Below are 25,687 nucleotides of genomic sequence, written 5' to 3' on the forward strand. Positions count from 1 at the left end.
GACTGAAAGAGGCCTTCCTTCAAATATTTGTGTTACCAAGGAAACTGAAAGGATACTGAAAGTAAAGGGAAGGGGATGGGAAGAGGATTATTTACAGTCTAGCCAATAGGGAAAGTTAGGTTGAGCCAGCTATTTTTCTTTAAAAAAAAAAAAAAATTAAAGGTGGACTTGGGGGGCAGAGGCAGACGGATCTCTGTGAGTTCGAGGCCATCCTGGTCTACAGAGTGAGTTCCAGGACAGCCAAAACTACTCACAGAGAAACCCTGTCTTTTAAAAACAATAATTTAAAAAAATTAAAGGAGGAGGACACGTTTGCTCCCTGGGTAAAGTAACTTGCCTCTAAGCCTGAGAGTCATTTCCAGACCCTCATGGTGGAAGAACTGACAACGGTAAGCTTCCTCTAGTTACCACACGCATGTGATAGCTAGCCTCTCAACACAAATAAAATGTAAAAAACAAAAATAGTTGCCCTGTCTGCTCCAACAAAACAAATAAATGTAGAAATTTTAAAAAACAAATTTTTTTTTTACGGTTCTGTTTTGAAAACCTTGCTCTGTACAATTGAGGTTAACCTCTCCAACTATAGCCCACCTAAGGAGCGTTTTTCTTTTTCTTTTTTTTTTTTTTTTTTTTTTTTTTTTTTTTTTGAGTCTCAACAAAAGCCTAGTCAGCTCGCAACCAACTTTGGGGGTTAAGTAGAGCTAACAACGAATGTTGGGACAAGAAAGGGGTGGGTTTCTTCGCTACCCGGGTTAAGGCCACACCGCGAGCACAATTAGTAGCCAGAGCGCCTAAAGGAAGTAGGCTTTGGCCTCAGAAACAGGCTAGGGGGCCCAGGAAGGGGCTGCTAGAACAAGCAGGATCAGCTCCAAGCTAGACCAGGCTCCTGCGGAGGCGGGGTCAGGCACTAGAGGCTGCACAGACCAAGGCAGGGCCAAGCCAGCTGGGACCCGGCAACCGAGACCCGATGCTTGCCTGGCGCCAACTCCGTGTTCCAGAGGCTTCCGCTAGACCACAATTCTCAGGGGCTCAGCCGGACAACCTCCCTCCGTGACTTAGCCTCTCCTCCCGCGCTGCGAGCCGTGGCTGCGCTTCCGGGCATGGCATTCTGGGAATTGTAGTATTATCCAAGCTCAGTAAAGCCTATAAGGAGTGTATTGGGACTACGTTTCCCGGAGTGCAGTAGACGGACGAGGGAAGGCAAGGGGGAAGGGACAGTCGTTCGCAGACCGCGCTGGGTTGCCGCCGCCGCTGCCGCCATCGTGCCAGCCCCACGGGTGAGTGTTGGGGCCAGCGCGCTGGGGCGGGGGCTGGGCCGCAGGAGCCGCGGTCTAGGCCGCCGGGAGCTTCTGTTTCGAGGCCCTGGGAGGCCCCTCCCCTCTTCGCACACCCTCGGCGGCCCGAAGAGGCGCGGGGCCCGCACCATGTGTCGCGCGCGGCTCCGCCTCCCGCGGATTGTCTGCCGCCGGGGCCAGGGGAATGCTGAGATCCTGGACCGACGCCTGTCCAGGCCGCCGTGTGTCCTGGCTGGTGGCCAGATCTTTTTCTCTGGTCCGGACGATCAGGATAGCTCTCAGGGCCCCGCCCTGTGTGGCCTTGCCTGGCTTGCTCGAATCCTGCAACCTCTGCTGGCAGGTTGGCGGGCCGATCCCAGACCCACGTCCCACCACCCGCCGGCGAAGACCCGGGGATGGGCAACGCCACCCAGCTCGCTCCAGAGCCAGCATGGGTAAGGGTTGCCCGCCTGCCGCTGCTGGGGCTTGGGACCATTGCCCCGTTCCAAACCAAAGCTCGGCTAGGATGTAGGTGAAGGCTTCTCTGCTTAATTGCCTGCTGGGAGTGCACGAAACTTAACCTCTACCTCGGTGGAACCTATGCTGTTATTGTCCAGCCTGGAGGACGGGAGCAGGAATTCTGGGGCCGGAGGGGCTGTCTCATGGGACTTTACCTTTAGCTAGTCTTGGATAATCTGAACCTGGGGTCTTTGTAGAGCAGCTCGCGGCTGGTAGGCCCAGCCTCCACCCTTCTGAGGAGGCTCTAACCCTGGGGTGGGTTGCCCGACGTTGTTACAATGGAGGAAGGATGCCAAAGAAGTGAAATTAGTTGTGTGAGCCTCCAAGGTTTCTGTTAGGTTTCTCAGGCACAGCCCAATTCTGAAATACATTAGAGCCTCCTAGAGTCAGCATAGCATAGCCTGACAGGAGGATGACTCCTTAAGAATAAAATGATGAGGTAGGATTTAATTCATAAAGAAGTGGACCCCAAGCTTGAGGTCTTTGAGCCCAATACTGGACTAGAAAAGGTGGAAGGGACCTTGTGTCTGGAGCTCAAAGAAATGTCTGCTTTCTCTTGTGTTGGAGCTGCCTGTGAACGGTCTAGAAGACGGGTGGGCCTTAAGAAAATGCCTTAATAATGGCGCCACAAATCATCACACTGAGTTCCTGGAGAAGAGGTGTATGTAACCAGTTACTATTAGGCAGGCTTTGATAAGACATTTCTGTTTGAGTGATGATTAAGGGACTAGTGTAGATAAGCATCTCTTGTCAGGTGAATTCTCTGGCCCATTAATGGCTTCTGAGTAGGCCAGAAGGCCTGAGGGGCAAGGCAGTTTGGTCTTTCGGACCTAGACTCAGCAAGCAGAGTGTCTGGTCTCAGTCCGTCTCTTAGGATGACTGACTTGGGGCCAGAATGCACAAAGACATTGTCTTTAAGGCCCTCTCTTCCCTGAATAGTTCCTCAGATACTGTTTTTCTGGTTTTTCACTTGAAATTTTTTCTTCAGTTCTCTGCCCAGTCCTTCTCCCTAGTTAAAGACAACAAGCAAAGATTGCTTAGGTTTCGCCAGGGCCTGTCTTGTATGGATTCAGCTCTCCTAATCCATGTCATAGCTGGTCACTGTGCCCCTGGGTGTTAGGCAGCCAGGGAGCGACTCTCCACAGAACATATAGGACTGAAGTAGGAGCACTTGGAACTAAAGGCAGGTATTTCCAGACTTCCTTGGAGCTAGGGGTGTAACTCGGGTTTCCTGTCTAATCGCCAGCACTGAGTAGGTTGGATGTGGTAGCTCAAGCTTGCAGTCCCGGGTTACGTAGGACTGTAGAGCTGTGAGCACAAGGGTCACATCCTGGAGCTGCACGGGAAACTGAAGGCCAGCCTGGGGTACACGAGACCCCGACTCAAAGAAGTGACACAAACTCTCCAGCTTGTCTGGGTTCCAGGTGAGCGAGGCTTATGGCTGTAGATCAGCTTGCATATTCCAAGCTCCTGGGTGGCTTGCACATAGGACTATCTTTTTGCTTTTTACTTTTTCCTGTGCTGGGAATCAAACCTTATACCGAACAAATGCTAAACTATGTATGCTCCAGCACCTTGAGGATCAAAAAGATACTGTTCTAAGCCAGGCATGGTGGAACACGCCATTAAGCCAGCACTCAGGAGGCAGGGTCAGGCAGGTAGAGCTTTGTGAATTTGGGCTAGCCTGGCCTACGTAGTAACTTCCAGGACCGCCAGCCAAAATATTCCTTAGAAATTCCCAGAAATTTAAACCTGGAGTTAGCCATTGCTGTTACCCTGTCCCTGAGAAGCCCTTGATCTTTCTGGACTTGACAGGCCACTTAGGCTTGAGAGTCAATGGAGAACCCTAATGTTCTTCAGAATCCCTCTGTGCCTTCTGTCATGTAGGAAGTCATGGGAAATGGAACCTGACATGGGGCAATTGAGCATAGCTGACAAGCAAGTGACAAAGGACCTTTTTGTTTGTTTTATTTATTTTTCTTGTTTTTTGTTTTTGTTTTTTAAAGATTATGATTAGAGTGCTCTGCACCATGGACACCTGCAAGCCAGAAGAGGGCATTAGATCACATTATAGATGGTTATGAGCCACCATGTGGTTGCTGGGAATTGAACTCAGGACCTCTGGAAGAGCAGACAGTACTCTTAACCTATGAGCCATCTCTCCAGCCCCCTCAAAAATTATTTTTAATCATATTTAGTGTTTGGCTATACATGTGCCACAGCTCTGGTGTAGAGGTCAGAGAACAGCTTGTAGAAGTGAGTTCTCTTCACTATGTGGGTTCTAGGGATCAAAATCAGGAGATCAGGCAGAACAACAGGGACCTTTGTCTACTGAGCTATTTCAGTAGCCCCAAAATTTTATTTTCACACAGTATTGCTATGTAATTCAGGGTAGTTCTGAACTTGCTATATAGCCTAGGCTGGTCTTCAACTTAAAATCCCGTTGCCTCAGCCTCCCAAACTACTAGGATTATTTATGTGTACCACCACAGTTGGCCTTTTACTATAAAATTTGGTCTCTAGAATCTCACTTGTGTCTGAGCTATGTGTTGCTTTATTTGGCTGCCTCTGCAGTTAGTGCATTGAGATGATGAAGATAAAGGAAATGCAGAATTCCCGAATTTTAGAAGCAGAAAGTACTTTCATTATGCGTGTGTTTCTAGCGCTTGTGAGACTGAGGGAGCACTCCTGCATTTCAGACCAACCTGTGATTCCCTAACAAGACCCAGTTCTTAAAAAACAACATTGATGATGACAAACGTTAACCTGTGGGTCATAAGCCCCGTGGGGGTGAATGACTCCTTCACAGGGTTGCCTAAGACCATCAGAAAACATATTTACATTACAATCCATAACATTAGCAAAATTCAGCTTATGAAGTAGCAAAAAAAAATTTTTTTTTTTTCTTCAAGTCAGGGTTTCTGTGTGCAGCCCTGGCTATCCTGGACTCGCTTTTGTAGACCAGGCTGGCCTCAAACTCACCTGCCTCTGCCTCCTAAATCCTAGGATTCAATGCATGCGTCAACATGGCTGGCTAACAAAAATAATTATATGGTTGGGGGTTACCACAACATGTGGTGTGTTGTATTAAAGGGCTGCAGCATTAGCCAGGCGTGGTGCACGCCTTTAATCCCAGCACTTGGGAGGCAGAGGCAGGCAGATCACTGTGAGTTCGAGGCCAGCCTGGTCTACAGAGTGAGTGCAGGACAGCCAGGGCTACACAGAGAGACTCTGTCTCAAAAAGGGCCGCAGCATTAGGAAGGTGGAGGGTCACTGCTTCACAGTAAGAAAGGTCGGTAAGTGGGTAAGAATGCTCGCTGTCCAAGAGTGAGGACCTCAGTGCCACAGAAAAGGCCAGACCATACATTCTTATAACTCCAGCATTGTCAGAGGCCGACGTGAGTGGTGCTTGCTGACTGACTTGCCACCCTAGCTCTAAGTCTGGACTTGCCTTGAGAAAAGCCAAGAGCAGGACTTCTCATGGTTTCTTCTGACCTTCAGGCACACAGCTGTGCTCACACTGTGACAAACAGACTTCAGTAATCTTAGCACTTGGTGTGAGGAGGGAGATAGGGTGCAAGGAGTCAGGTGTTGTTGTTGCACTGCATGCCTTTAATCCCAGAGGCAAGTGGATCTTGAGGCCAGCCTGGTCTGCGTTTTAGGGCAGCCAAAGAGTTCAAGGACCTTGTCTCAAAATGTACCTTCAGGATTCTCTTAGTAAGGTATTAGCATTTTGTTTGACATGACTTGGTTTGCTTCATTTTGTTTTTCTCTAATGTTCGGATTTTTTTCTGCAAAGCACTCTTTGGTCCTTTGTGTTCACTCTGAGCTGAGGCTACAGGGAGGAGGAAATCACAGAAATCCAGTCAGCCCTAATGCTAGACAAAGAAACTGTCAGTGCTAAAGGTGATGGAGTAATGTTGGCATTGTGTGCTAAGGGCTTAGTTGAAGAGAACTGCAGGGATCTAATTCTGTGCGGAAGAGGGGCGTTTAGGGGATTAGAGTGTTGAGAGAAAAACCTAGTGGGCCCACCTGCCTCTTTAGTGACTGGCAAAAGCCAGAGGAGTCTGGGGTTACTCTGAGAATGCCTGGGAATGTCACCAGCATTGTCTGGCCTTCTCTCCCCTTGCTTGAAATATGGGTGTGTAACATCTCTCACTAAACTGAGACTTCCTTGTGATCAGCTTGACTCAAGTAACAGTTATTCCTTGACTGTCTGTTATTCCTATACTGTTCTGTTCCGCCCCCTTCCCCTGGAGTGCCTGGGATTACATTACAGGCCTTTATGTCCCTCCCAGTGGCCTGTTGTAGGTGGTGCAGGGAATCAAACTCTGGACTTGTGGTATGCTCTGGCCAACATGACCCACTGAACCACATCTTCAGTACCACTTGCTCCTTGAATGGTAACCAGGACATCTTTCTGGGACGAAAGATTAGAGAAAGCCTCCCCAGAGATGAAAGGTCCCCAGATCTGGTCACAGGGTTTGTGAGTGTGCAGTCAAGAGATGGCCATTCTCTGGATGTTTCAAGGGGGCGGGGGCCTATAGGGATGTCAGAAATAAGAATATTAGGATTGGGGATATAATTCAGTAGTAGGTCACTTGCTTAACGGGCATGATGCCTTCGCTTCAGTCCCCAACTTTTGAGGGACAGAGATAAGAAATGAGAAGTCGCCAGGGGTAGTGGTGCACGCCTTTAATCTCAGCACTCGGGAGGCAGAGGCAGGTGGATCACTGTAAGTTCAAGGCCAGCCTGGTCTACAAAGTGAGTCCAAGACAGCCAAGGCTACACAGAGAGACCCTGTCTTGAAAAACAAAAACAAAAAAAGAAAAGAGAAGTCTGTTTGTTTTAGACTGCATTTCAGCTTCTCTCTGGGGCCTCCAGGATATAGTCTTTTGGAGCCAAAAGAAGTAGTAAACCATTTTCCAAGATCAGCATGGGAAAGTAGGCAGAAACCAGGCGGTGGTGGCAAATGCATTTAATCCTAGCACTCAGGAGGCAGAGGGAGGTGGTTGCTGTGAATTCCAGGATAGCCAAGGCTACACAGAGAAACCCTGTCTTGAAAAACCAAAAAAAAAAAAAAAAAAAGAAGAAGAAGAAAGAAAGAAAGGCAGAAATTCTTTAGGCTACACGTCAAGTGGAAGTTGGGTTTTTTTTTTGTTTTTTTGTTTGTTTGTTTGTTTGTTTTCTGGTTTTTCCAGACAGGGTCTCTCTGTGTAGCCTTGGCTGTCCTGGACCCGCTTTGTAGACCAGGCTGCCCTCGAACTCACAGAGATCCACTTGCCTCTGCCTCCTGAGTTCTGGGATTATAGGTGTGCGCCACCACGCCTGGCTCCGGCATGGTTTTTTAGTTTTTATTTTTGTTTGTTTTGTGTGTGTGTGTGTTTTTGTTTTTGTTTTTCCTTTCTTCCCAAGACAGGATTTCTCTGTAGCCTTGGCTGTTCTGGAACTCTCTTTTGTTTTTTGTTTTTGTTTTTCTGAGATAGGGTTTCTCTGTGTAGCCTTGCCTGTTCTGGACTCATTTTATAGACCAGGCTGACCTCAAACTCATAGCGATCTGCCTGCCTCCGCCTCCCGAGCGCTGGGATTAAAAGCATGTGCCACCACATCCCGCTTGTTCTGGAACTCTCTATAGACCAGGCTAGCCTCAAACTCAGAGATCTGCCTGCCTTTGCATCCCAAGTGCTGGTATTAAAGGCATGTGCCACCACCACCTGCTGTTTGTTAATTTTTCAAATGGACTCTTTGGCGATAATGTTTGTAGGCTTACAGTTCAGTTTAAATTGGCTACTCCTTTCCCAACATTGTAATTCTGTGATCCTCTGACTTTGAATTAAGGAATTCTTGCTTGGGGAGCCAGTAGTGTACTGCTGGAGTGACTTTCAGGCCATGTGAAAGATTCTTAGGATCAGTAAGTACTCAGTGGCAACACCTCTCTTCTTCTTATCACTCCAGTGTGTCCTCCTGAGCTCAGTGCTTTGCATAAGCCCAGCTCTGGCTAGCAAAGTGTCTCAGTAGCAGGAAGTAGTAGTCAGAGACCAAGGGTGAGTCTGCTTATTGGCCCCAGGGTTCTCACTGCCAGCAGACATATGGCCAATCTGGGGCCTCTTACTCCTTATTTTTTGTTATTGTTGTCACCTGTTATATGCCAACTCTGTAAGTGTCAGTGGCTGGAGACAAGCCTACCTAATGATAAAGAACATCCTTTTCAAAAGAGTGTGTCAGGCCCTAAAGAAAAGGCTTGTGTGTGTGTATACCTGAATATACATTTACCACATATGTGCACGTGCACGTGAAGGCCAGACAGGGGAGTCAGGTCCCTGGAACTGGAGTTACAGGTGAATGTGCACCGCCATTTGGGTATTGGAAACCGAACCTGGGTCCTCTGCAAAAGTAGTAAGTGTTCTTAACCACTGAGCTGTCTCTCTAGCTCTTACTATTTTGTGCATGTGACTGCTCACAGGCATGTGCTCATGTCATAGTACACAGAGGAAGGCAGAGGGCAACCTATGGGAATCTGTTCTCCTTTTACAGTGTGGATCCCGAGGACTGAGCTCAGGTTGTCAGCAAAATGCCTTCATCTGCTGAGCTACCTCTGTGCTGCCCCGTTCTGGCCATCTTTATGGGTAATAAAGTGCTAGCTGTGCCTGGGTCCATTTGAGGTGAAAATAACTATACTAGCCTTGTGGTGTCAGTTCATTTGAAAGAAGAAGTGTCCTTTTAACCTTGGTGGACTCTGTCCATTTTATTCTCTGCTCAGTCTTGGGGTATCACAGCAGTTGCAGCTGAGGATGGTGGTGGCAGACCATGGAAGCAGTTACTAAGGAGTCTCCTCCTCTGTCAGGATGCCCAATCAGAAAGTTCAAGGCCTGAAGCTCAGTTCACAAAGAATAGCTAAAGAAAGCCTTGGGCTTGGGCCGGGCATAGTGGCACATTCTGGAGGCAGAGGCAGGTGGATCTCTGTGAGTTCGAGGCCAGCCTGGTCTACAAAGTGAGTCCAGGACAGCCAAGGCTGTTACACAGAGAAACCCTGTCTCGAAAAACCAAAAAAAAAAAGAGAGAGAGAGAGAAGAAGAAGAAGAAGAAGAAGAAGAAGAAGAAGAAGAAGAAGAAGAAGAAGAAGAAAGCAAGCAAGCAAGCCAGCCTTGGGCTCCAGAGATCTCGTGAAACTACCATGGAAAGGGAGGTCACTAGGCCAATAACTGCAGAGCAGAGAATAGACTGCAGCTCTCAGGATTCCTGGGTCAGTTGGGACTCTGGAGGCCTCCAAGCATAGGAAAGGGTCCAAGTGGTGCTAGGAATAGCTAGGCTTCAGGAAAGGGCCCTGCCCTGGCTAACAACCTATGCACCAAGATGTTTCTTTCAACTTGAAGCAGAGGAATGGTAGGTTGGGCAGTTGCCGTTCCTGGATCAAGAATGCTTCTCTGGAGGCTGACGATAACTCCTTACCACTGGGCTCTGCCACTTTAGCCCTTGGTTAATTTCTCCCTGATTTGCCCACAGGTACTGAGGAGCAGCCAGGACCACCAGGTCATAACACAAGAGAGAAGTGAAGTAGGCTAGTGACCAGGTCTTAAGGAGGTGGCTGTGTGTCTACCACTTACCATAGCTCCTTCCTGAGGTGACTAGAGCCTTGGGATTGAGAGGGGGTGTTGGGGCCAGTCTTCACTTGCCACATGTCACTCAGACATCTGAAGGGATCGAAGGATCATTTCCTGGCAACTTAGGTACAAGATGTGGGTGAAGGAAAATGTAGGTCACTGAGCTACTTATATTGAGCAGGGTTGCCCAAAACTAACACCCCCAGTGACCAGCCTGCCCAGGTTAGGCTCCCACATTCATCAACAAACCATAGAAGTGGGTGGTTAAGAGTGCCCTGGCCAAGGAGACAGACCACAACAATATAAGTATAATGCTCTGACAGGGCGATGATTGCTAAGAAACAGTACAGGAGGTAAAATGAGTAACCAGATTTCTGGACATGACTCATGAACACACAGCAGCACTGGCTGCCTGCGTAAGACTGGGCCCATCAGCATTTGATCTTGGGGTGGGGCTCATAAGACCTCCATCCCTCTGAGGAGCTACAGGTAGTTGATAGTTAATAGTTGCTGGGAGGGGACGTGTTAGTACTCAGTGGTGTTGTCACAGTGATTTGCCCTGCTCGAGTAAATAACCCCTCACTAATGCTCATGCAAGCAACCTTAAATGCAGTGGGCCATGAAAAAGAAAAGAAAAGGGCTAGCTGGGAAGAAGGACGGGGATAAGAGGAGATAGTGAGATAATGGAGAATATGGTCAAAGTATATTGCATAGGTATGAAATTGTGAAAGAATAAAGAAAATGGGCTGCAGAGATGGCTCAGAGGTTAAGAGCACTGACTGCTCTTCCAGAGGTCCTGAGTTCAATTCCCAGCAACTATATGCTGGCTCACAACCATCTGTGGGATCTGATGCCTTTTCTGGCCTGCAGGTGTACTTGTAGATAAGAGTATTCATATGCATAAAATAAATAAAGAAAATGAGGCCAGGGTAGTCACGGAATGTATCAGTGAAGAGGTGACATTTGAATTGATACGTGACAAGGAACCAGGTATCTAGTTACAAGAATGGCCCAGGTCTAAGAGGCAGTGAGTGACTGGTATCAAACCTTGTTTAAGTTCCTTGGGCCCCAGGTGAAGTATAGGAAGTCTTGAGGAGGAGGAACTGCTTGGTGGATTAGATGTCTTTACTGTTAAGCCTGACAACTGCCTTCAATTCCTGGGACCCAGGTGTTGGAAAGAAAGGACCAACTCGTGCAAATTTCCTCTGCCCTCCACACATTGGGGCACGGACACGCACACACCTAAATAAATCCAATGAAAGAAGCAATGACTACAAGGTCTCAGGTGACAGTGGACTCAAGTCTGCTCTAAAACTAGCAACAAGCCCAGTGTGGTTGCTAAAAAGAGAAGAGAGTAGGTGGCAAAGTCAAAATTAGATGGCCAGGTAACTTGGGGCTGTGAAGACAAAGTAGTAATGAGCCTTTCTTCCAGGTACCGTGGAAATCATTGGAAGGCCACAGAGCCTGAGTCACATACTCCAGATCGCACATCATCATGAGACTAGAGAGGCAGAAATATTTTTTGGTTTTTTGTTTTTTTTCTATTTTTATTATCCTATGTGTATGAGTGTTTTGTGTACATTTATGTCTGTGTATCACATGGGTGTCTGGTGCCAGAAGAGATGACGAGACTATGCAGGTGTTGGGAATTGAACCCGGGTCCTTTGCAACAAGTGCTCTTAGCCAGGCAGGTTTTTAATTTACTTTATTTCATGTAGTCCAGATTGGCCTTAAACTCACTATGTAGTCAAATATAACCAAACTCCTGACCCTTTAGCCTTCAGTTCCCAAGTGGTGGGATTACAGGTGTACCACCACACCCAGACAGAAGGACAGATTCTCCCCCCCGCCCCCAAAGGACAGGCACTCTGCTGGACGACCCTGTCTTGTGTAGCTGCTCACTCTGTCCTTTCCTCCTTAAGACTTCATATGCTCTGGCCCTAAGCCCAAGGGTCTTAGCCAAGGTCTGACGCCAGTCCCATTATTTGAAGAGCCTTCTTAGGGCAGGTGAGATGGCTCAGTGAGTAAAAGTGCTTCCTCAAGAAACCTAACAGCTTTAACAATTGAGATGTAATATGAATATTATCAATAAAAAAATAGCTTTTTTCTCAAAAAAAAAAGAAAGAAAGAAAAGAAAAAGAAACCTAACAGCCTAATCCCCCAACCCACCCTGGAAGGAGAAACCTAACTTCTGACATCTGCACAGGCTTACCTGCACTTACGTACATACCATAGATACACACAGTAATGAAAGAGTCCTTCCCGGTCTGTGTGTTTTAAGACTATATGTTTGGGGCCTGGCAAACAAGGAATAAAGGAGAAATGGCATTCAATTTCTAAGGCTCTACTGCAAGCTCGTCACATTTAGCATTCTCCAGTGGACTTAGTGATGGGCCTTCAGATATGAAATTATCTCTGTTTAATTGCCTGGAATAAATTATTTTTTTGTTTTTATTTTTTCAAGACAGGATTTCTCTGTGTAGCCTTGGCTCTCCTGGGCTTATTTTGTAGACTAGGATAGCCTCCAACTCACAGCAAACCACCTGCCTCTGTCTCCCTGAGTGCTGGGATTAAAAGTGCACACCTCCACACTCGGCTATAAATTTTTTTTTTTTAACCTTCTTTATCAACCTGGTGCCCCGCCACCCACCCCCCCCCCCCCCCCCCCCCCCGTCAGTCCCAGGTCCAGCTTGGCCAGCATCCCTCCAATCTCCTTTACTGAGACAGTAGAAACTGGGGATTTTGAAGGGCATGTGTGTTGCTGTAGGATCAAACCCAGGCCTTCACACAAACTAAGTGCTCTACAAGTGAACTACATCCCCAACCATTTATTTATTTATTTATTTATTTGAGGAAGAGATGTCATAATGCATGTGAAAAATCAGAGAACAACTTGTAGTTGTCTGTTCTCCCATGTTGGTTCCAGGGATTGAAGTCAGTAGGTTTGGTAGTAAATGTTTTTTCCTGTTGAGCCATCTCCTCTGATCCTTTTTATGTGTGTGAGTGCTTTTAATTACATGCATGTACATGTTGTATGTGTGTGTCTGGTGTCCAGAGAGACCAGAATAAAGTTGTGGGTGCTGGGAGCTGAACACGAGTCTTCTGCTAAGTAATCTTCACTGTTGAGCCATCTTTGCAGTCTCCTGATGCCGTTTTGTTTTGTTACAGGGCATCTTTTTCGCACAGACCGGCGATAGACTTCCTATCTCAGCCTCCTGGTTGCTTAGATTATAGGCATGAACTACTACATATGCCTGTCTTCAGCCCTGTTTTGCTCCTCTCAGAGACTGAGGCTCAAAGGTGTAGGGCTTCGTACCAGAGGCTGCTGTTTGATGGATACAGTCCGCTCATTTTATTCCTAAGAGCATTCGGGTTGTCACTGAAGTCCTGGCTCTGGAGCCTACAAAGTCTGCTGAACTGATGGTCTCACTGAGTCTCTTGTTATCTCTGACATGAGCCTTGCTGGTGTGGGGGAGTGCACATAAAGTGCTTGGCACATTTCTCTCTCTGCTTGATCTGTGTTTGTATTTGAGACTAAAGTCTCCATGATGTGCAGGTCACTGCTGTTCAGATTTTGCCTTTGGAGACACTTAAAATTTAAAAATTTTAAAAAAATTATTTATTGTATGTGAGTATTTTATCTGCAGAAGAGGGCATCAGATCACATTACAGATGGTTGTAAGCCACCATGCGGTTGCTGGGAATTGAACTCAGGTGCTCTGGAAGAGCAGGCAGTGCTCTTAACCACTGAGCCATCTCTCCAGCCCCTAAAAATAAAAATGTTTAGGTCAGTGCCTAACTTGGAATCTGTGGTTGCAGTCTCTTTTTTGGGGGCTGGAGAGTTGAGACAGGATTTCTCTGTGTAAGACTCTGTAATCTAGGCTGGCCTCGAATTTACAGAGATCCACCTGCCTCTGCCTCCCAAGTGCTGGGATTAAAGGAGTGCGCCACCACACCCGGTTTATGATTGCATTTGTACATTTCTACCTTTGTAGTACCTTCTTGTCAGAGACTACAGATTGAGTGATTCTCTGGGGATTTTTGTACCTCCAAATGCCTAAAGGTCCAAAAAGGCTGATCTCAAGGCAACAGCTCCATGAAGAGCCTGGCTCTAGTCCGTCTGTGGGCTACTGGGGTGAAGCAGGAGATGCTGTAGCGGTTGGCTTCTCACAAGAGCTGTAGCAGCCAGAGGATGAAGGCTCAGTCTCAATCTGATGTGAAACTGTGTCTGTGAGTCTTTTCTTTTCAGGCTTGTACTTCACAGAAAACGTATTAACAAGAGCGGAGCTGTCTGGCTATTCTGAGGAAGCATTCAGCTCTGCCCTGGACACCTACCCCAGGACAGTAGTGCATGTGGCTGGAAAAGGCTCTGCGTTCTGCTTCTTTTTGGATTGAAGAATGATGTCTTTAAGCTATGAGTTGAAAACTATTACATCTATAATTTGCTATGCTGAACATTCTGTACTGGGGAAAGGTGTGTAAGGATTATGTGTATGAAAATTGATATAGTGGCCAGGTCTGGTGGGCACACATTTAATTAATCCCAGCATTTGGGAATCAGGTGGGTCTCTGAGTTCGATACCAGGCTGGTTTACAAAGCGAGTTCCAGGCCAGCCAGGGCTACGCAGAAGGTTGGTGGGGTTTGTACCTGGAGTGGGTCAATAATGGTGTCTGGTAATGGGTTGACAAACAAGTAGCATCTTACCAGTGACTTGGAGGAAGAATAATTGACCGAGCAAATGATTGTATCCTCACCAGGGGCTCATCTTTGCAAAAATCCTGGAGAGCAAACGTCTCTCTGTGTGTGTGTGTGTGTGTGTGTGTGTGTGTGTGTGTGTGTGTGTGTGTGTGTGTCTGTGTTAGAGCCAGGAGGAGTGAGCAGCTGGCAAGATGGGGATGGGTATAGATTGCCACCAGCAGTCTTTTTGTCTTTGATATTTTTGTCTTCTCCCACCCACCCCACCCCCAGACAGGCTTTCTCTGTTTTAGCCCTGGCTGTCTGGAACTTGCTCTGTAGACCAGGCTGTTCTCAAACTCACAGAAATTCTCCTGCCTCTGCCTTCCAAGTGCTGGGATTAAAGGTGTGCACCACAACTGCCCGGCTTGTTTTGCTCTTTTGTTTTGGTTTTGCGTTTGCTTTTGAGACAGGGTTTTATGTAACTCCGGATGGCCTAGAACTTACTGTGTAGACCAGGCTACTTTCAAACTCTCTGCTTCCTAAGAGCTCAGATTAAAAGTCTTCCACTGTTTCTTGGTTCTTTTCTAAATGTATTTTAGTTGTATGGGTGTTTGTCTGCATATATGTCTGTACACCACGTGTGAGCTTACTGCCCTTGAGGTTATGTGGGTGATGGAAGTTGAACCCAGGTTCTCTGGAAGAGCAGCCAAGGCTTTTTAACTACTGAGCTGTCTCTTGCTCTTTTTTTGTTTTGTTTTTTGAGACCGGGTTTCTCTATGAAGCCTTGGCTGTCCTAGTCTCACTCTGTAGACCAAGTTGGCCTTAAAATCACAGCAACTTGCCTGCCTCTGCCTCCTGAGTGTTGGGATTAAAGGTGTGGGCCACTTCACCCAGCTTCCCCCCCCCCCCCAAGATAGGTGTGTGTTCTCTCCCCCCTACCCCATCTCTCCCAGGCTAGTCTTGAACTCACTGTGTTGATCTCCAGGCTGGCCTTGATCTTCCAACAATCTTTCTTTTTTTTTCTTTTTTTTTTCCTTTTCCCTTTTTGGGTTTTTGAGACAGGGTTTCTCTGTGTAACAAGCCCTGTCTGTCCTGGACTCAATTTGTAGTCCAGGCTGGTCTTGAACTCACAGAGATCTGCCTGCCTTTGCCTCCCAAGTGCTGGGATTACAGGCATGTGCCACTTCGACCAGCTTTGTTGTTGTTGTTGTTAAGATTTATTTCTTTATTTATCTAATGTATATGAGTGCTCTCTTTGCATGTACTACCACCTGCATACCAGAAAAGGGTATCAGATCTTACTATAGATGGTTGTGAACCACCATGTGGTTGCTGGGAGTTGAACTCAGGACCTCTGGAAGAGTAGCCAGTGCTCTTAACCATTGAATCATCTCTCTAGCCCTCCTCCCCCATAATCTTTCTACCTTAACATCCCTAAAACTGGAACTCCTAGCAGTTTGTGTTGTATGTTTTTGGTTTTGTATGTTTGTGCGTGGCCAGAAGAGGGTATCAGATCTTTTAGAGCCAGGGTTACAAGCAGATGTTAGCCATCCCGTGTTGCTGCTGTGAGCCAAACTCTGGAGAACAGGAAGCACTATTGACAGCTGAGTAATATCTGCATGTCCTTTCTTTATTTTTGTTTTCTCTTTGTTTGTTTGTGAGTGACAGGGTCTCACTATAACTCTGGCTGGCCTGTATACCAACACATAGACCAGGCTGACCTTGAACTCAACAGAGATCCTCCTGCCTTTGCCTCCAAGTGCTGGCATTAAAGGCCTGCACCACCACAACCAGATCTTATTATTTTATGATACAAGAGTTTCACTGTGCAGTCTAGTGTCCTGGAGCTCACAGCAGTTTTGCTATAGCCTACCAAGTGCTGGAATTATAGGCATGTAGCACACACCTGGGCACTTGTTTTAAGAGGGGTCTTGCTGTGTAGCCCTGGCTTGCCTGTAACTTTTTTTTGTTTTTGTTTTTCGAGACAGGGTTTTCTGAGTAGCCTTGGTTGTCCTAGAACTCACTCTGTAGACCAGGCTGGCCTCGAACTTAGAGATCTGCCTGCCTTTGCCTCTGCCTCTGCCTCCTGAGTGCTGGGATTAAAGGTGTGTGCCACCACGCCCGACTTTGGCCGTTACTCCTTATCCTCTCCTTTAACACCCTGAGTGCTGGGGTTAGAGGAATGTAATAGCATGCCCAGCTTAAGGTGTGGCTCTAACCCAAAGGCAACAGGGTTAAAAGGAGCATGTGACCAACTTTGTGATTTAAGGTTCAGTTATTGAAGACCTTGTCAGCCCTGATATCTGAATGAGCTTTAGGCAGGCGCTCTGCATTGTTCAACCAACTCTAAGTTTACTCATCTGTAAAGCCAGGTGACAACGGAGTCTTGCCATATGTCATATGTTTGTATACATGGAGATAAAATTTGTGAAGGCCGAGCAGGCCTGGAGTAAGGTTGGTCTTGGCTCCTGGGGCTGCTTTTGGTCTCCTTAAAGCAATGGTCTTTGTGCAGTCTTTGAGTTTTCTTGTGGTTGTTGGTCTTGTTTTTTGAGATAGGGTCTCCAACCCAGGCTGGCCTCTAACTCTTTGTGTAGCCAAGTTCAAGACACCTTGAACTTTTTTGTGTCACCCTGGCTTTCCTGGACCCACTCTGTAGACCAGGCTGGCTTCAAACTCAGTTATCCTCCTGCCTCTGCCCCTGAGTGCTGGGATTTAAAGGGGAGCTCCACCATACCTAGGTGGCACCTTGAACTATCGATCCTCCTGTCTCTACCTTCCAAGTACTGGGATTACAGGCATGTGCCACCACATCTGGTCTCTGCATTGCTGAGGCTTTGTGCATATTAGGCAAGCACCCCTACCCTAGCCCTGTTTTTGTTTGTTTGTTGTTTGTGAGACAATTCTGTGCCTTGGGCAGCCCCCTTGGATGAAGGTCTTTTTTTTTTTTTTTTAATTAATTTATTATTATGTATACAGTATTCTGCCTGTGTATGTGCCTGCCTGCCAGAACAGGGCACCAGATCTTAGTATAGATGGTTGTGAGCCACCATGTGGTTGCTGGGAATTAAACTCAGGACCTTTGGAAGAGCAACTAGTGCTCTTAACCTCTGAGCCATCTCTCCAGCCCCTGGATGAAGGCTCTTATGTTAGCTTTTCAAGTAGCTTGCATTATAGGCTTGTGGCACCAAGCCAGGCTTTATCCAGTTTTGAAGATTCTTTTTCATGCTCTCTGATGAAATGCTCCTGAGTTGTCTTGTTCCCCAGAGCCCCACCTGGACCAGAGTTTCCTTTTGCCCTTCTGCTATTACTTTAGCCAGATAGCTTTCCTACTAGAACAGTACTGCTGCTGGGTATGGTGGAGCATGCTCTGGAGGCCGAGACAGGGTGGGTCTACATAACAAGCTCCGGCCAGACAGGGCTACATAGTGACATGCTGTCTCAAAAAAAAAAAAAAAAAGCAGAAACGAAACAAAGCCCTACCTAGATGGACATTAGTACATGTCTTTAATAGAATTCAGAGGGCAGGGTCCAATGGAAAACAGGCCAGTATGGTCTACATAGCAAGTTGTAGGCCAGCCAGGGCTACACAACGAGACTCAATCTCAGATAGATATATAAGGTTGACAGGATAGATAGGACAATACTACTGACAGAGAGAAAACACCCACCCACTTCTCATGCCACCCCACAGTCTTGCCACATGCCAGTGCTTTGCTTGTTTCTGGATTCCTTTCCAGCCTTGCTGTCCCTCTCTTCCATCTCTTGATAGCCCAGTTTGCTGCCCCTTGTCTGTTTTGGTACTATCACATACTTGGTGGTGCTATTTCTTGTTGCTTGGCATATTCTCTCTCTCTCTCTCTCTCTCTCTCTCTCTCTCTCTCTCTCTCTCCCTCCCTCCCTCCCTTCCCCCCCCACCCCCCGCTCTGGTTTTACAAGACAGGGTTTCTCTGTGTAGCTTTGCCTGTCCTGGAACTCATTCTGTAGACTAGGCTGGCCTCTAGTTCACAGAGATGCCTCACGCATACCTCTGCCTCCCAAGTGCTGGGATTAAAGGCATGTGTCACCATCGTCCAATGGCTTTTTTATTTTTTTATAATTTGTTTACATTATATCTCAATTGTAATCTCCTTGCTCTTATTTTCCTGTTCCCACCCTCCCTCCCTCTTCTGCCCTATTCCCCTCCCCTATACCTCTGACTAGTGGGGTCCCCCTCCCCCCACCATCTCACTACAGCCTATCACTATCTCATCTGGATAGTCTGCATCCCCCTTCCTCTGTGTTCCCACAGGGCCTCTCTAATAAGGGGCAGCAGTCAATAGCAGGCACCAGAGTTTGTGCCAGAGGCAGTCCCCCGCTTGCCCCTTCCCGTCTCCATGTGGAGAATGAGCTGTCCATCGGGTAGGGTCTAGGTTCTGCTTGCCGTGTCCTTCGTTGGTGGGCATGTTCCTATTTAGGACCTCCCCCTGAGAACTGCGCAGCCTCGATGTGAGCTGAGAACAGAAGGAAGAACGACCCTCATTATTCCTGCAGCTTTTCCCGAGAGCACTTGTGAACTGGGCAAAGTATCTTGGCTTCTGTGGGTTGGGACATGTTGAGTGGATACTATGGTAGAAGGTGCAGAAATGGGAGGGTAGGGAAATATGGACGTTTCTTGGAAATTTGGAAATGTGACCAAAATTGCATGTGAAACTAGCTGTAGGTCGTATGCTTCTTCCATTTGTTGACTTGTTTCTGGGCACAAATGTGAACTGGACACACCTTGTTTTCCTGTGGACAGTCGTGGCTGGATCCAAGCTTTCTCTTCTGCTTGTATTAGACTTCCCTGGACATTACTTAGTCATCTGACCAAAGAGTTTCTATCTTTAGTACAACTACCTCCTAGGGAACTTAAAATAAAACTGGCTTCATTTCCTAGCTTTTCCTTGGCTAGGGTTTTGTCATATGCTGGAGGATTGGATTATCTTTATTCTACTCTGTCCCTTCCTGCTGGCTCCTCTGGCCTTGGTGAGGTCACAGAGACTCACAAATTAGCACTTACCATGTTAAGCTGTGTGAGCACCAGCAACCCAGCGTCTCTCTTGAGTTTCGCAGAGGATGGTGTGGAAGCCGTAGAAGCGGTGCCGTGTATTAGCTCCTACCAGCTGATGGTTTTCTGTTGGGGTGAAATCCCCTTCTTGCTGTTCTGTCTAAAACCTATTGCGAAGACAGAGGCTGTGCTCCTCTGCAGGCAGATCCATACAGAACAGTGCATGGCTCTCTAGGGCCCACAGGAAGTGCAGGCCCTCTCTTGGAGGGCTTTAACAAAGCCAAAGTGGCTTTTTCATCCGTGTCCTTGGGATCAGGGCCTCTAGCCAGATGAAGATTGCCCTTCAGGAGTAAGGCAGTGGTGAGGCGGGACAGTGTGCTATATGCCGTTTCCTGCTCACAGCCTCCTGGTTATTTCCCTTTCTCATACTTCTGTCATAGCTCGGGAGTGAGCAGAGGATATTATTATCACTGAAGAAATGATACCAGAAAAGGCCAGGTCATCAATCCCCTGGCCTCACAGATCTTAGGTGGCTCCTTGGGACTTGCTGTGGTCTCGAATAGGCTCTTTAGAAGCCATGTGTCCCCCAGCTCGCCCAGCACATCATTGGGACAGTGTTGGAAGCTGAAGACTAAAAGGCAAGCATTCTACAAAGAAATATCAGTAATTTCTGGTCTGAAATATGGATAGAATGGCAGTAACTCTGGCCTTGGAGGTTATTGAGAGAATTAAAGGGAAAATGTAGAACTGAGGCCAGTGCTTAGTTTCTTCTTCTCCCTTTATTGGACATTATAGGACCTATTCTGTTTTCCTTTGTCCAGGTTACATCCTCAACATCCACCTTGTATAACTGGCACCCCTCTGTCATCAACCTAGAGCTCCTTAGAAGATGGGCTAAATATGATTCCCACCCTTGTTCGGGTCTCCTCTGAGATCCCCGGGGTTGTTCTCACATCCCCTGAAAGAACATCTTTCTGCATGAGGAGGCAGTGACAAAGGTCAGTGGCTAGCTGCTTTTTACTTCTGTGGTACTAACACTTCTGTGTTTGTCTTGCTGGTCTTGCAGGTCTCAGTGAGGTGGGTGATTCTCCAGGATGGGAGACAAGCCGATTTGGGAACAGATTGGATCCAGCTTTATTCAGCATTACTACCAGTTATTTGATAACGACAGAACCCAACTAGGCTCAATTTACGTAAGTCTACAACTTGAGAGCCAGAATAGGACCCTAAGAGCTCAATTTGGATGCCAGGCATAGGTACTGTAGTATCCTGGACAAGAAGTTTGGGCTTTGCCATTCCATGTGGTTGGTACCTTGTCAGGGCAGGTGGTCCTAGGAGTATCTCTCCTCCAGATGAAGTAGCATCAGGCAGAGGCAAGGACTCAGTATCCTCTGGAGGGAGCAGCCATGAGCATCTTCAGTGCAAAGCTGGAGATGTCATGTGTAGCTGCTTTTGAGGCCAGAGCACCTGAGTGCTCGTGGGAATAAATAAATAACCCAAGGAGTCTTCTAGGCAGGCATTGAGAGATGCTTTAATGAGACTCATTTACTCATTCTTGATAATGCCTGAGATTCAGTCACATCAGGGCATTTAATCAGCCGAGCTAACCAGGATCCTCCTGTCTTACTCAGGATAGGAATAACAGTAGGCTTAGATCCTGGTCAGGCTGCCAGAAGTTGTAACTCTTCCAGAATGTCAGGATTCATTCAGACATTTGGAAAAAAGAAAGGCATCTTAACAGAGCAAAGTCATCTCCCCACTGTCACCCCATCACCATCACCCCTAGCATGAGACCCCATTCTGGAGCTTAGGCTACTTCAAACGCTCCATCATCTTGCCACAACCTCTTGTCAATGGGAGGTAGAAGGATCCCTGAGTTCTAAGCCAGCCTGGGCTACACAGTGAGACTCCATTGCACAAAGTGGAGGGGGGTGGGTGTGAAGAATTTTAATAATCTTTTTGTGTCCATGAAACAGTGGGGTATAATCTAAATAAAGTTTGCTGGGCATTGTGGCATAAACCTTTAATACCAGTACTGGAAGGCTAAGGCTAGCAGGTCTTTTGAGCTCAAGGCCAGCCTGGGCTACTAAGAGACACTACACCTCAAAAATAAAATAAAATTAAAAGAAATAAGGAATTTCTTCGCTGAGCAGTGGTGGCACACACTTTTAATCCCAGCACTCAGGAGGCAGAGGCAGGCGAATCTGAGTTCGAGGCCAGCCTGGTCTACAAAGTGAGTCCAACACAGCCAAGGCTACACAGAGAGACCCTGTCTCCAAAAAAAAAAAAAAAAAAAGAATTTCTTCTTTTGGTTTTGGTTGAGTTTTTGGTTTGATTTGGTTTTTCTAGACAGGGTTTCTCTGTGTAGCCCTGCCTGTCCTGGAACACACCAGCTTGGCCTCTAACTCAGGGATTGCTACCTCTGCCTTTAATCCTGAGCATACCACTGCCCAGCAGAAATAAAGAGTTTCTAATTTAGAAATTATTGCTAGTATAAATTTGGGAGTCAACCTTTATTTTCTCTTCTTTCCAGACAAGTAGACAGGTCTGCACTCATTTCCCTCAGCAAGATCCTTTCGAGGGTTTTCTCCAGGGCCTTAGAGTGTTGAGGCCCTGACTCTACATTTCTTGTATGCTTTTTAGATTGATGCATCATGCCTTACGTGGGAAGGACAGCAGTTCCAGGGGAAAGCTGCCATTGTGGAGAAGTTATCTGTAAGTAAGGTCCAAGTTTGGGATACAGGTAGCTTCTGTGATGCCCTTACGACCTCTGCTTACCTCCCATTTTTCTCTTGCAGAGCCTTCCGTTCCAGAAAATTCAGCATAGTATCACGGCGCAGGACCATCAGCCTACACCAGATAGCTGTATTATCAGCATGGTTGTAGGCCAGCTCAAGGTACAGTGCCACTGTGCCTCAGGGCTCCTGTGCCTTCCCTGTGCATGTAACCTACTTATCGAGAACATCCACAGTGACTGTCCAAACAAAACCTATCAAAGTGGCTGCCTACTTTGTTTAATGTAACAGCCACTTGCAATTAACCTTTCTTGCCGTCCCTTTCTTCTTTCCATGGTGCTGGGTATTGAATATGTGCTAAGCAAATACTCTGTCAGGCTGAGCTACACTCTTGTCCTCACAGTTATTTCTACCTACTTGCTTACTTATTTATTTTGGGGGCTGGGTGTTACTATGTAGCCCTGGCTGGCCTATAACTTGCTGTATGGAACAGACTGGCTCCACACAATTTTAAATTGTGCTAATTAAATTAAAATGTACTTCCTTAGTTGTACTAGTTACAATTCAAGTGCTTGTGGTCAGTAGCGGTGGTTGCAGAAAGTCCTGGTGAGGAGTACTGGTTTAGAGCCATTATGGAAAGGGGCAAGATGAGTAGGACCAGGGGCGAGCTGTACTGCCAAGCTCTTCGGCCCCTGTGTGGCCCTGAGGCATAGATAGGCTTGCTAGTTGCCATCTCTTCCTACCCCCCTGCCCCCGCCCCCTCTCTCCCCCTTTGTCCCCTTCAGACTCTGAGACAGGGACTTGCTGTGTAAACCAAGCCCTCCAGTTTACAGAGACCCTCCTGCCTCTGTTTGCTGCGTGTGGAGATGGAAGAAACGCACCACAGCTGGCCCAGTCCGCTTCTTTACAAGCCGAGCCAAGCAAATATTGTTGAAGTCCTGCCCTGTTGTGATTTCCTTTTCCCTTAAGAAAAAGAAAAAAAAGTTTTCAAAGATTTATTTATTTATTTATTTATTTGTCTTATGTATATGAGAGCTCTATCTGCTTGTACACCTGCATGCAGAGAGGGCATCAGATCTCACTATAGATGGCTGTGAGTCACCACGTGGTTGCTGGGAATTGAACTCAGGACCTGAATCATCTCTTCAGCCCTGAAAAAGAATTTTTTTTAGTTAAAACAAAAAAATGTTTTGTGTGTGTACATGATAGATGTATGCTATGTATGCCATAGCACACAAGTGGAGGTCAGAGGAAAAATTCTCTTTTATTTTTCATGGATTCTAGGGATCCAGCTCAGCTCACTAGGTTTATAGGGCAAGTTCCTTCTATCCATTGAGCAGCTCATTGGCTTTTTTTTTTTTTTTTTTTTTTTTTTTTTTTTTTTTAAGGTATGTGTTACTATGCCTATCTCCTTTTCTCCTCTTAAGACATTTCATCTGGCTGGCACACACCTTTAATCCTGGGAGGGAGAGGAAGGTAGGCTCTGTGAGTTTGAGGCCAGCCTGGTCTACGGAGTAAGTTCCAGGACAGCCACGGCTACACAGAGAAGGCCTGTCTTGAAAAACAAAACTAGGGCTGGAAAGGTGGCTCAGCGGTTAAGAGCACTGTCTGCTCTTCCAGAGGTCCGGAGTTCAATTCCTGACAACCACATGGTGGCTCACAAAACATCTGTAATGTGGTCTAATGCCCTCTCCTGGCATAACAGGTGTGCATGCAAATAGAGCACTCATACACAAATAAATAAATAAATAATCTTAAAAAAAAAAAAAAAGAAAGAAAGAAAAGAAAAACAAAACTAAAAACAAACAAAAAGAAGACATTACATCCTTATCATCAGATAGTGTTCCGAAACAGGACAAGTTGGCTGACCTGTTGGCCAGATTTCAGATCTTTAGAAGTGTGTTGCTGTAGCCCACATGCATCAGTGATGCTGGAGACAGTGCCTGTTTTTTTGTTTTGTTTTGTTTGTTTGTTTGTTTTTCAAGACTGAGTTTCTCTGTGTAGCCTTGGCTGTCCTGGACTCAGTTTGTCCTCAAACTCACAGCGAATCCACCTGCCTTTGCCTCCTGAGTGCTGGGATTAAAGGCGTGCGCCACCACGCCCAGCGAGACAGTGCCTGTTAGCTCAGCCTCATCATCATTTTTCTTTCTTTCTTTCTTACTTACTTACTTACTTACTTACTTATTTATTTATTTATTGCACATAGTGTTTTGCCAGTGTGAATGCTACAGGCCAGAAGAGGGCACCAGATCTTATTATAGATGGTTGTGAGTAACCACGTGGTTGCTGGAAATTGAATTCTGGGACCTTTGGAAGAGCAGGCAGTGCCCTTAACCTCTGAGCCATCTCTCCAGTCCTCATGATCATTTTCTGAATTCTGGTTACAGGTTTTAGGCCTGCCTTTTTTCTGTTACAATGTTATGTTTGTTCATTCTCCTATCCTACCCTAACTCTTTAAAAAAAATTGGGGTCCTACTGTTAACTTTGTGTGCACATGTTTGTGTGCGTGCGTGCGTGTGTGCATGTGTTTTATTGGGGGGAGGGCTTATCGGCTTGTTTTAAATAGCCTTGTCATATATACTAGCAGGCATGTGCCACCATGCCCAATGTGAACTCATTTTTCAGCCTTAAACCATTTACTCAAAAAATAGTTTTAGCAATTTCTCCTGCTTGAACTAAATGCTTTATTGAACACTAAGATTACTTACAGTTTTTTGATACTATAAATTAATACTAAGTGTTACAAGATTCTTTAAATGTTTTGGTCACATCTACCCAGAGACATTGTTAAGAGACAGGCAGTCTGATCTATTGCCTACTTGGTGGTAAAATAAGCTGCCTTTCAGTATATATGGCAGTGCGAGTAACCATTTATTGACATCTACATGACCAGCAGTTTCACACATAGCAGTTCATATTCAAATAACCTATTCTGTACTGGAATTCAGGTTTTAGATAATAAGTACCTGATCCCAAATTCTATTATTCTCTGCCTTGTTCTCCCACTAAACATCCCTCCCCTGTACTGAATCTTCTCTTCTCCCTCCATGCAGGCAGATGAAGATCCCATCATGGGTTTCCACCAGATGTTTCTATTAAAGAACATCAATGACGCTTGGGTTTGCACCAACGACATGTTCAGGCTTGCCCTGCACAACTTCGGCTGACCTCCTGATGGCCAGATGTTCACGCTGTTTCCTCCTCCCGCCTCTTCCCAATACTATCTCGCTCCTCCAGATGCTCCAAATATCATGCACACACGAGCAGGGCCGAGGTGGGAGTGAGTGCAGTGCGCTTCTGTCACCAGGTTTTGTGCATGATGTTTGGATGCTAGGCTAGCTGCATCTGACAGGAGAAGTTTGTGTTGTACCAGCGCATGCCTTGGAAAGACTTAAGTAATGCAAAAGATTGTCGGTTTTTGTTTTTGTTTTATTTTGTATTTTTAATCTACTGACAAGTTGCTCTAGTAACCCAAAGAAGTGAAGGAGAAAGCAGCTGCCTCACCGCCCAGATGTTGATTTGTTCAGATGTTTCAATGCCTCATGATACAATAAAACCACAAAAATTTTCTTAACAGTTTAAATTGTTTTAATTAGTTAAGTAGTTGGCTGGGCATCAATAATTCTGACCCATTGTCTCTCATGTCACCCTCCCCATCTGCCTCACTGTAACAGTACCTGCTGCAAGGAGCAAATTGAAGTAGCAGTCCCAACTAAGCTTCTCTCAAGCCTGCTAGGCCAGAGTCCTCTCCAGCCGGCTTGTCTTTGGAAAGCAGGGAAAGCTGAAAACAGGTCTAGCCTGAAGCGTCTCTTGTAATGAAGGCTCTTCCATCAGTTTTGTCTGACACCTCCTGT

General features: G+C 46.5%; 1 protein-coding gene across 2 annotated transcripts; it reads left to right on the top strand.

Annotated features, from left to right (window-relative positions):
- Nucleotides 1-1,120: 1,120 nt before the first annotated feature.
- Nutf2 (nuclear transport factor 2) lies at nt 1,121-25,398 on the top strand. 2 transcript variants are annotated; one of them, XM_051168633.1, is made up of 5 exons: nt 1,121-1,277; nt 20,165-20,291; nt 21,742-21,813; nt 21,897-21,995; nt 24,887-25,398. In XM_051168633.1, the coding sequence occupies exons 2-5, from the start codon at nt 20,193-20,195 to the stop codon at nt 24,998-25,000; spliced, it is 384 nt and encodes a 127-aa protein (XP_051024590.1). In that variant the 5' UTR covers nt 1,121-1,277; nt 20,165-20,192; the 3' UTR covers nt 25,001-25,398. The 2 variants fall into 2 exon arrangements, with proteins under 2 accessions (XP_051024590.1, XP_051024591.1); XM_051168634.1 differs by lacking the exon at nt 1,121-1,277 and adding an exon at nt 1,461-1,729.
- Nucleotides 25,399-25,687: the final 289 nt, after the last annotated feature.

The sequence above is a fragment of the Acomys russatus genome, chromosome 26 (assembly GCF_903995435.1).
Source record: "Acomys russatus chromosome 26, mAcoRus1.1, whole genome shotgun sequence".
Lineage (NCBI taxonomy): Eukaryota > Metazoa > Chordata > Mammalia > Rodentia > Muridae > Acomys > Acomys russatus.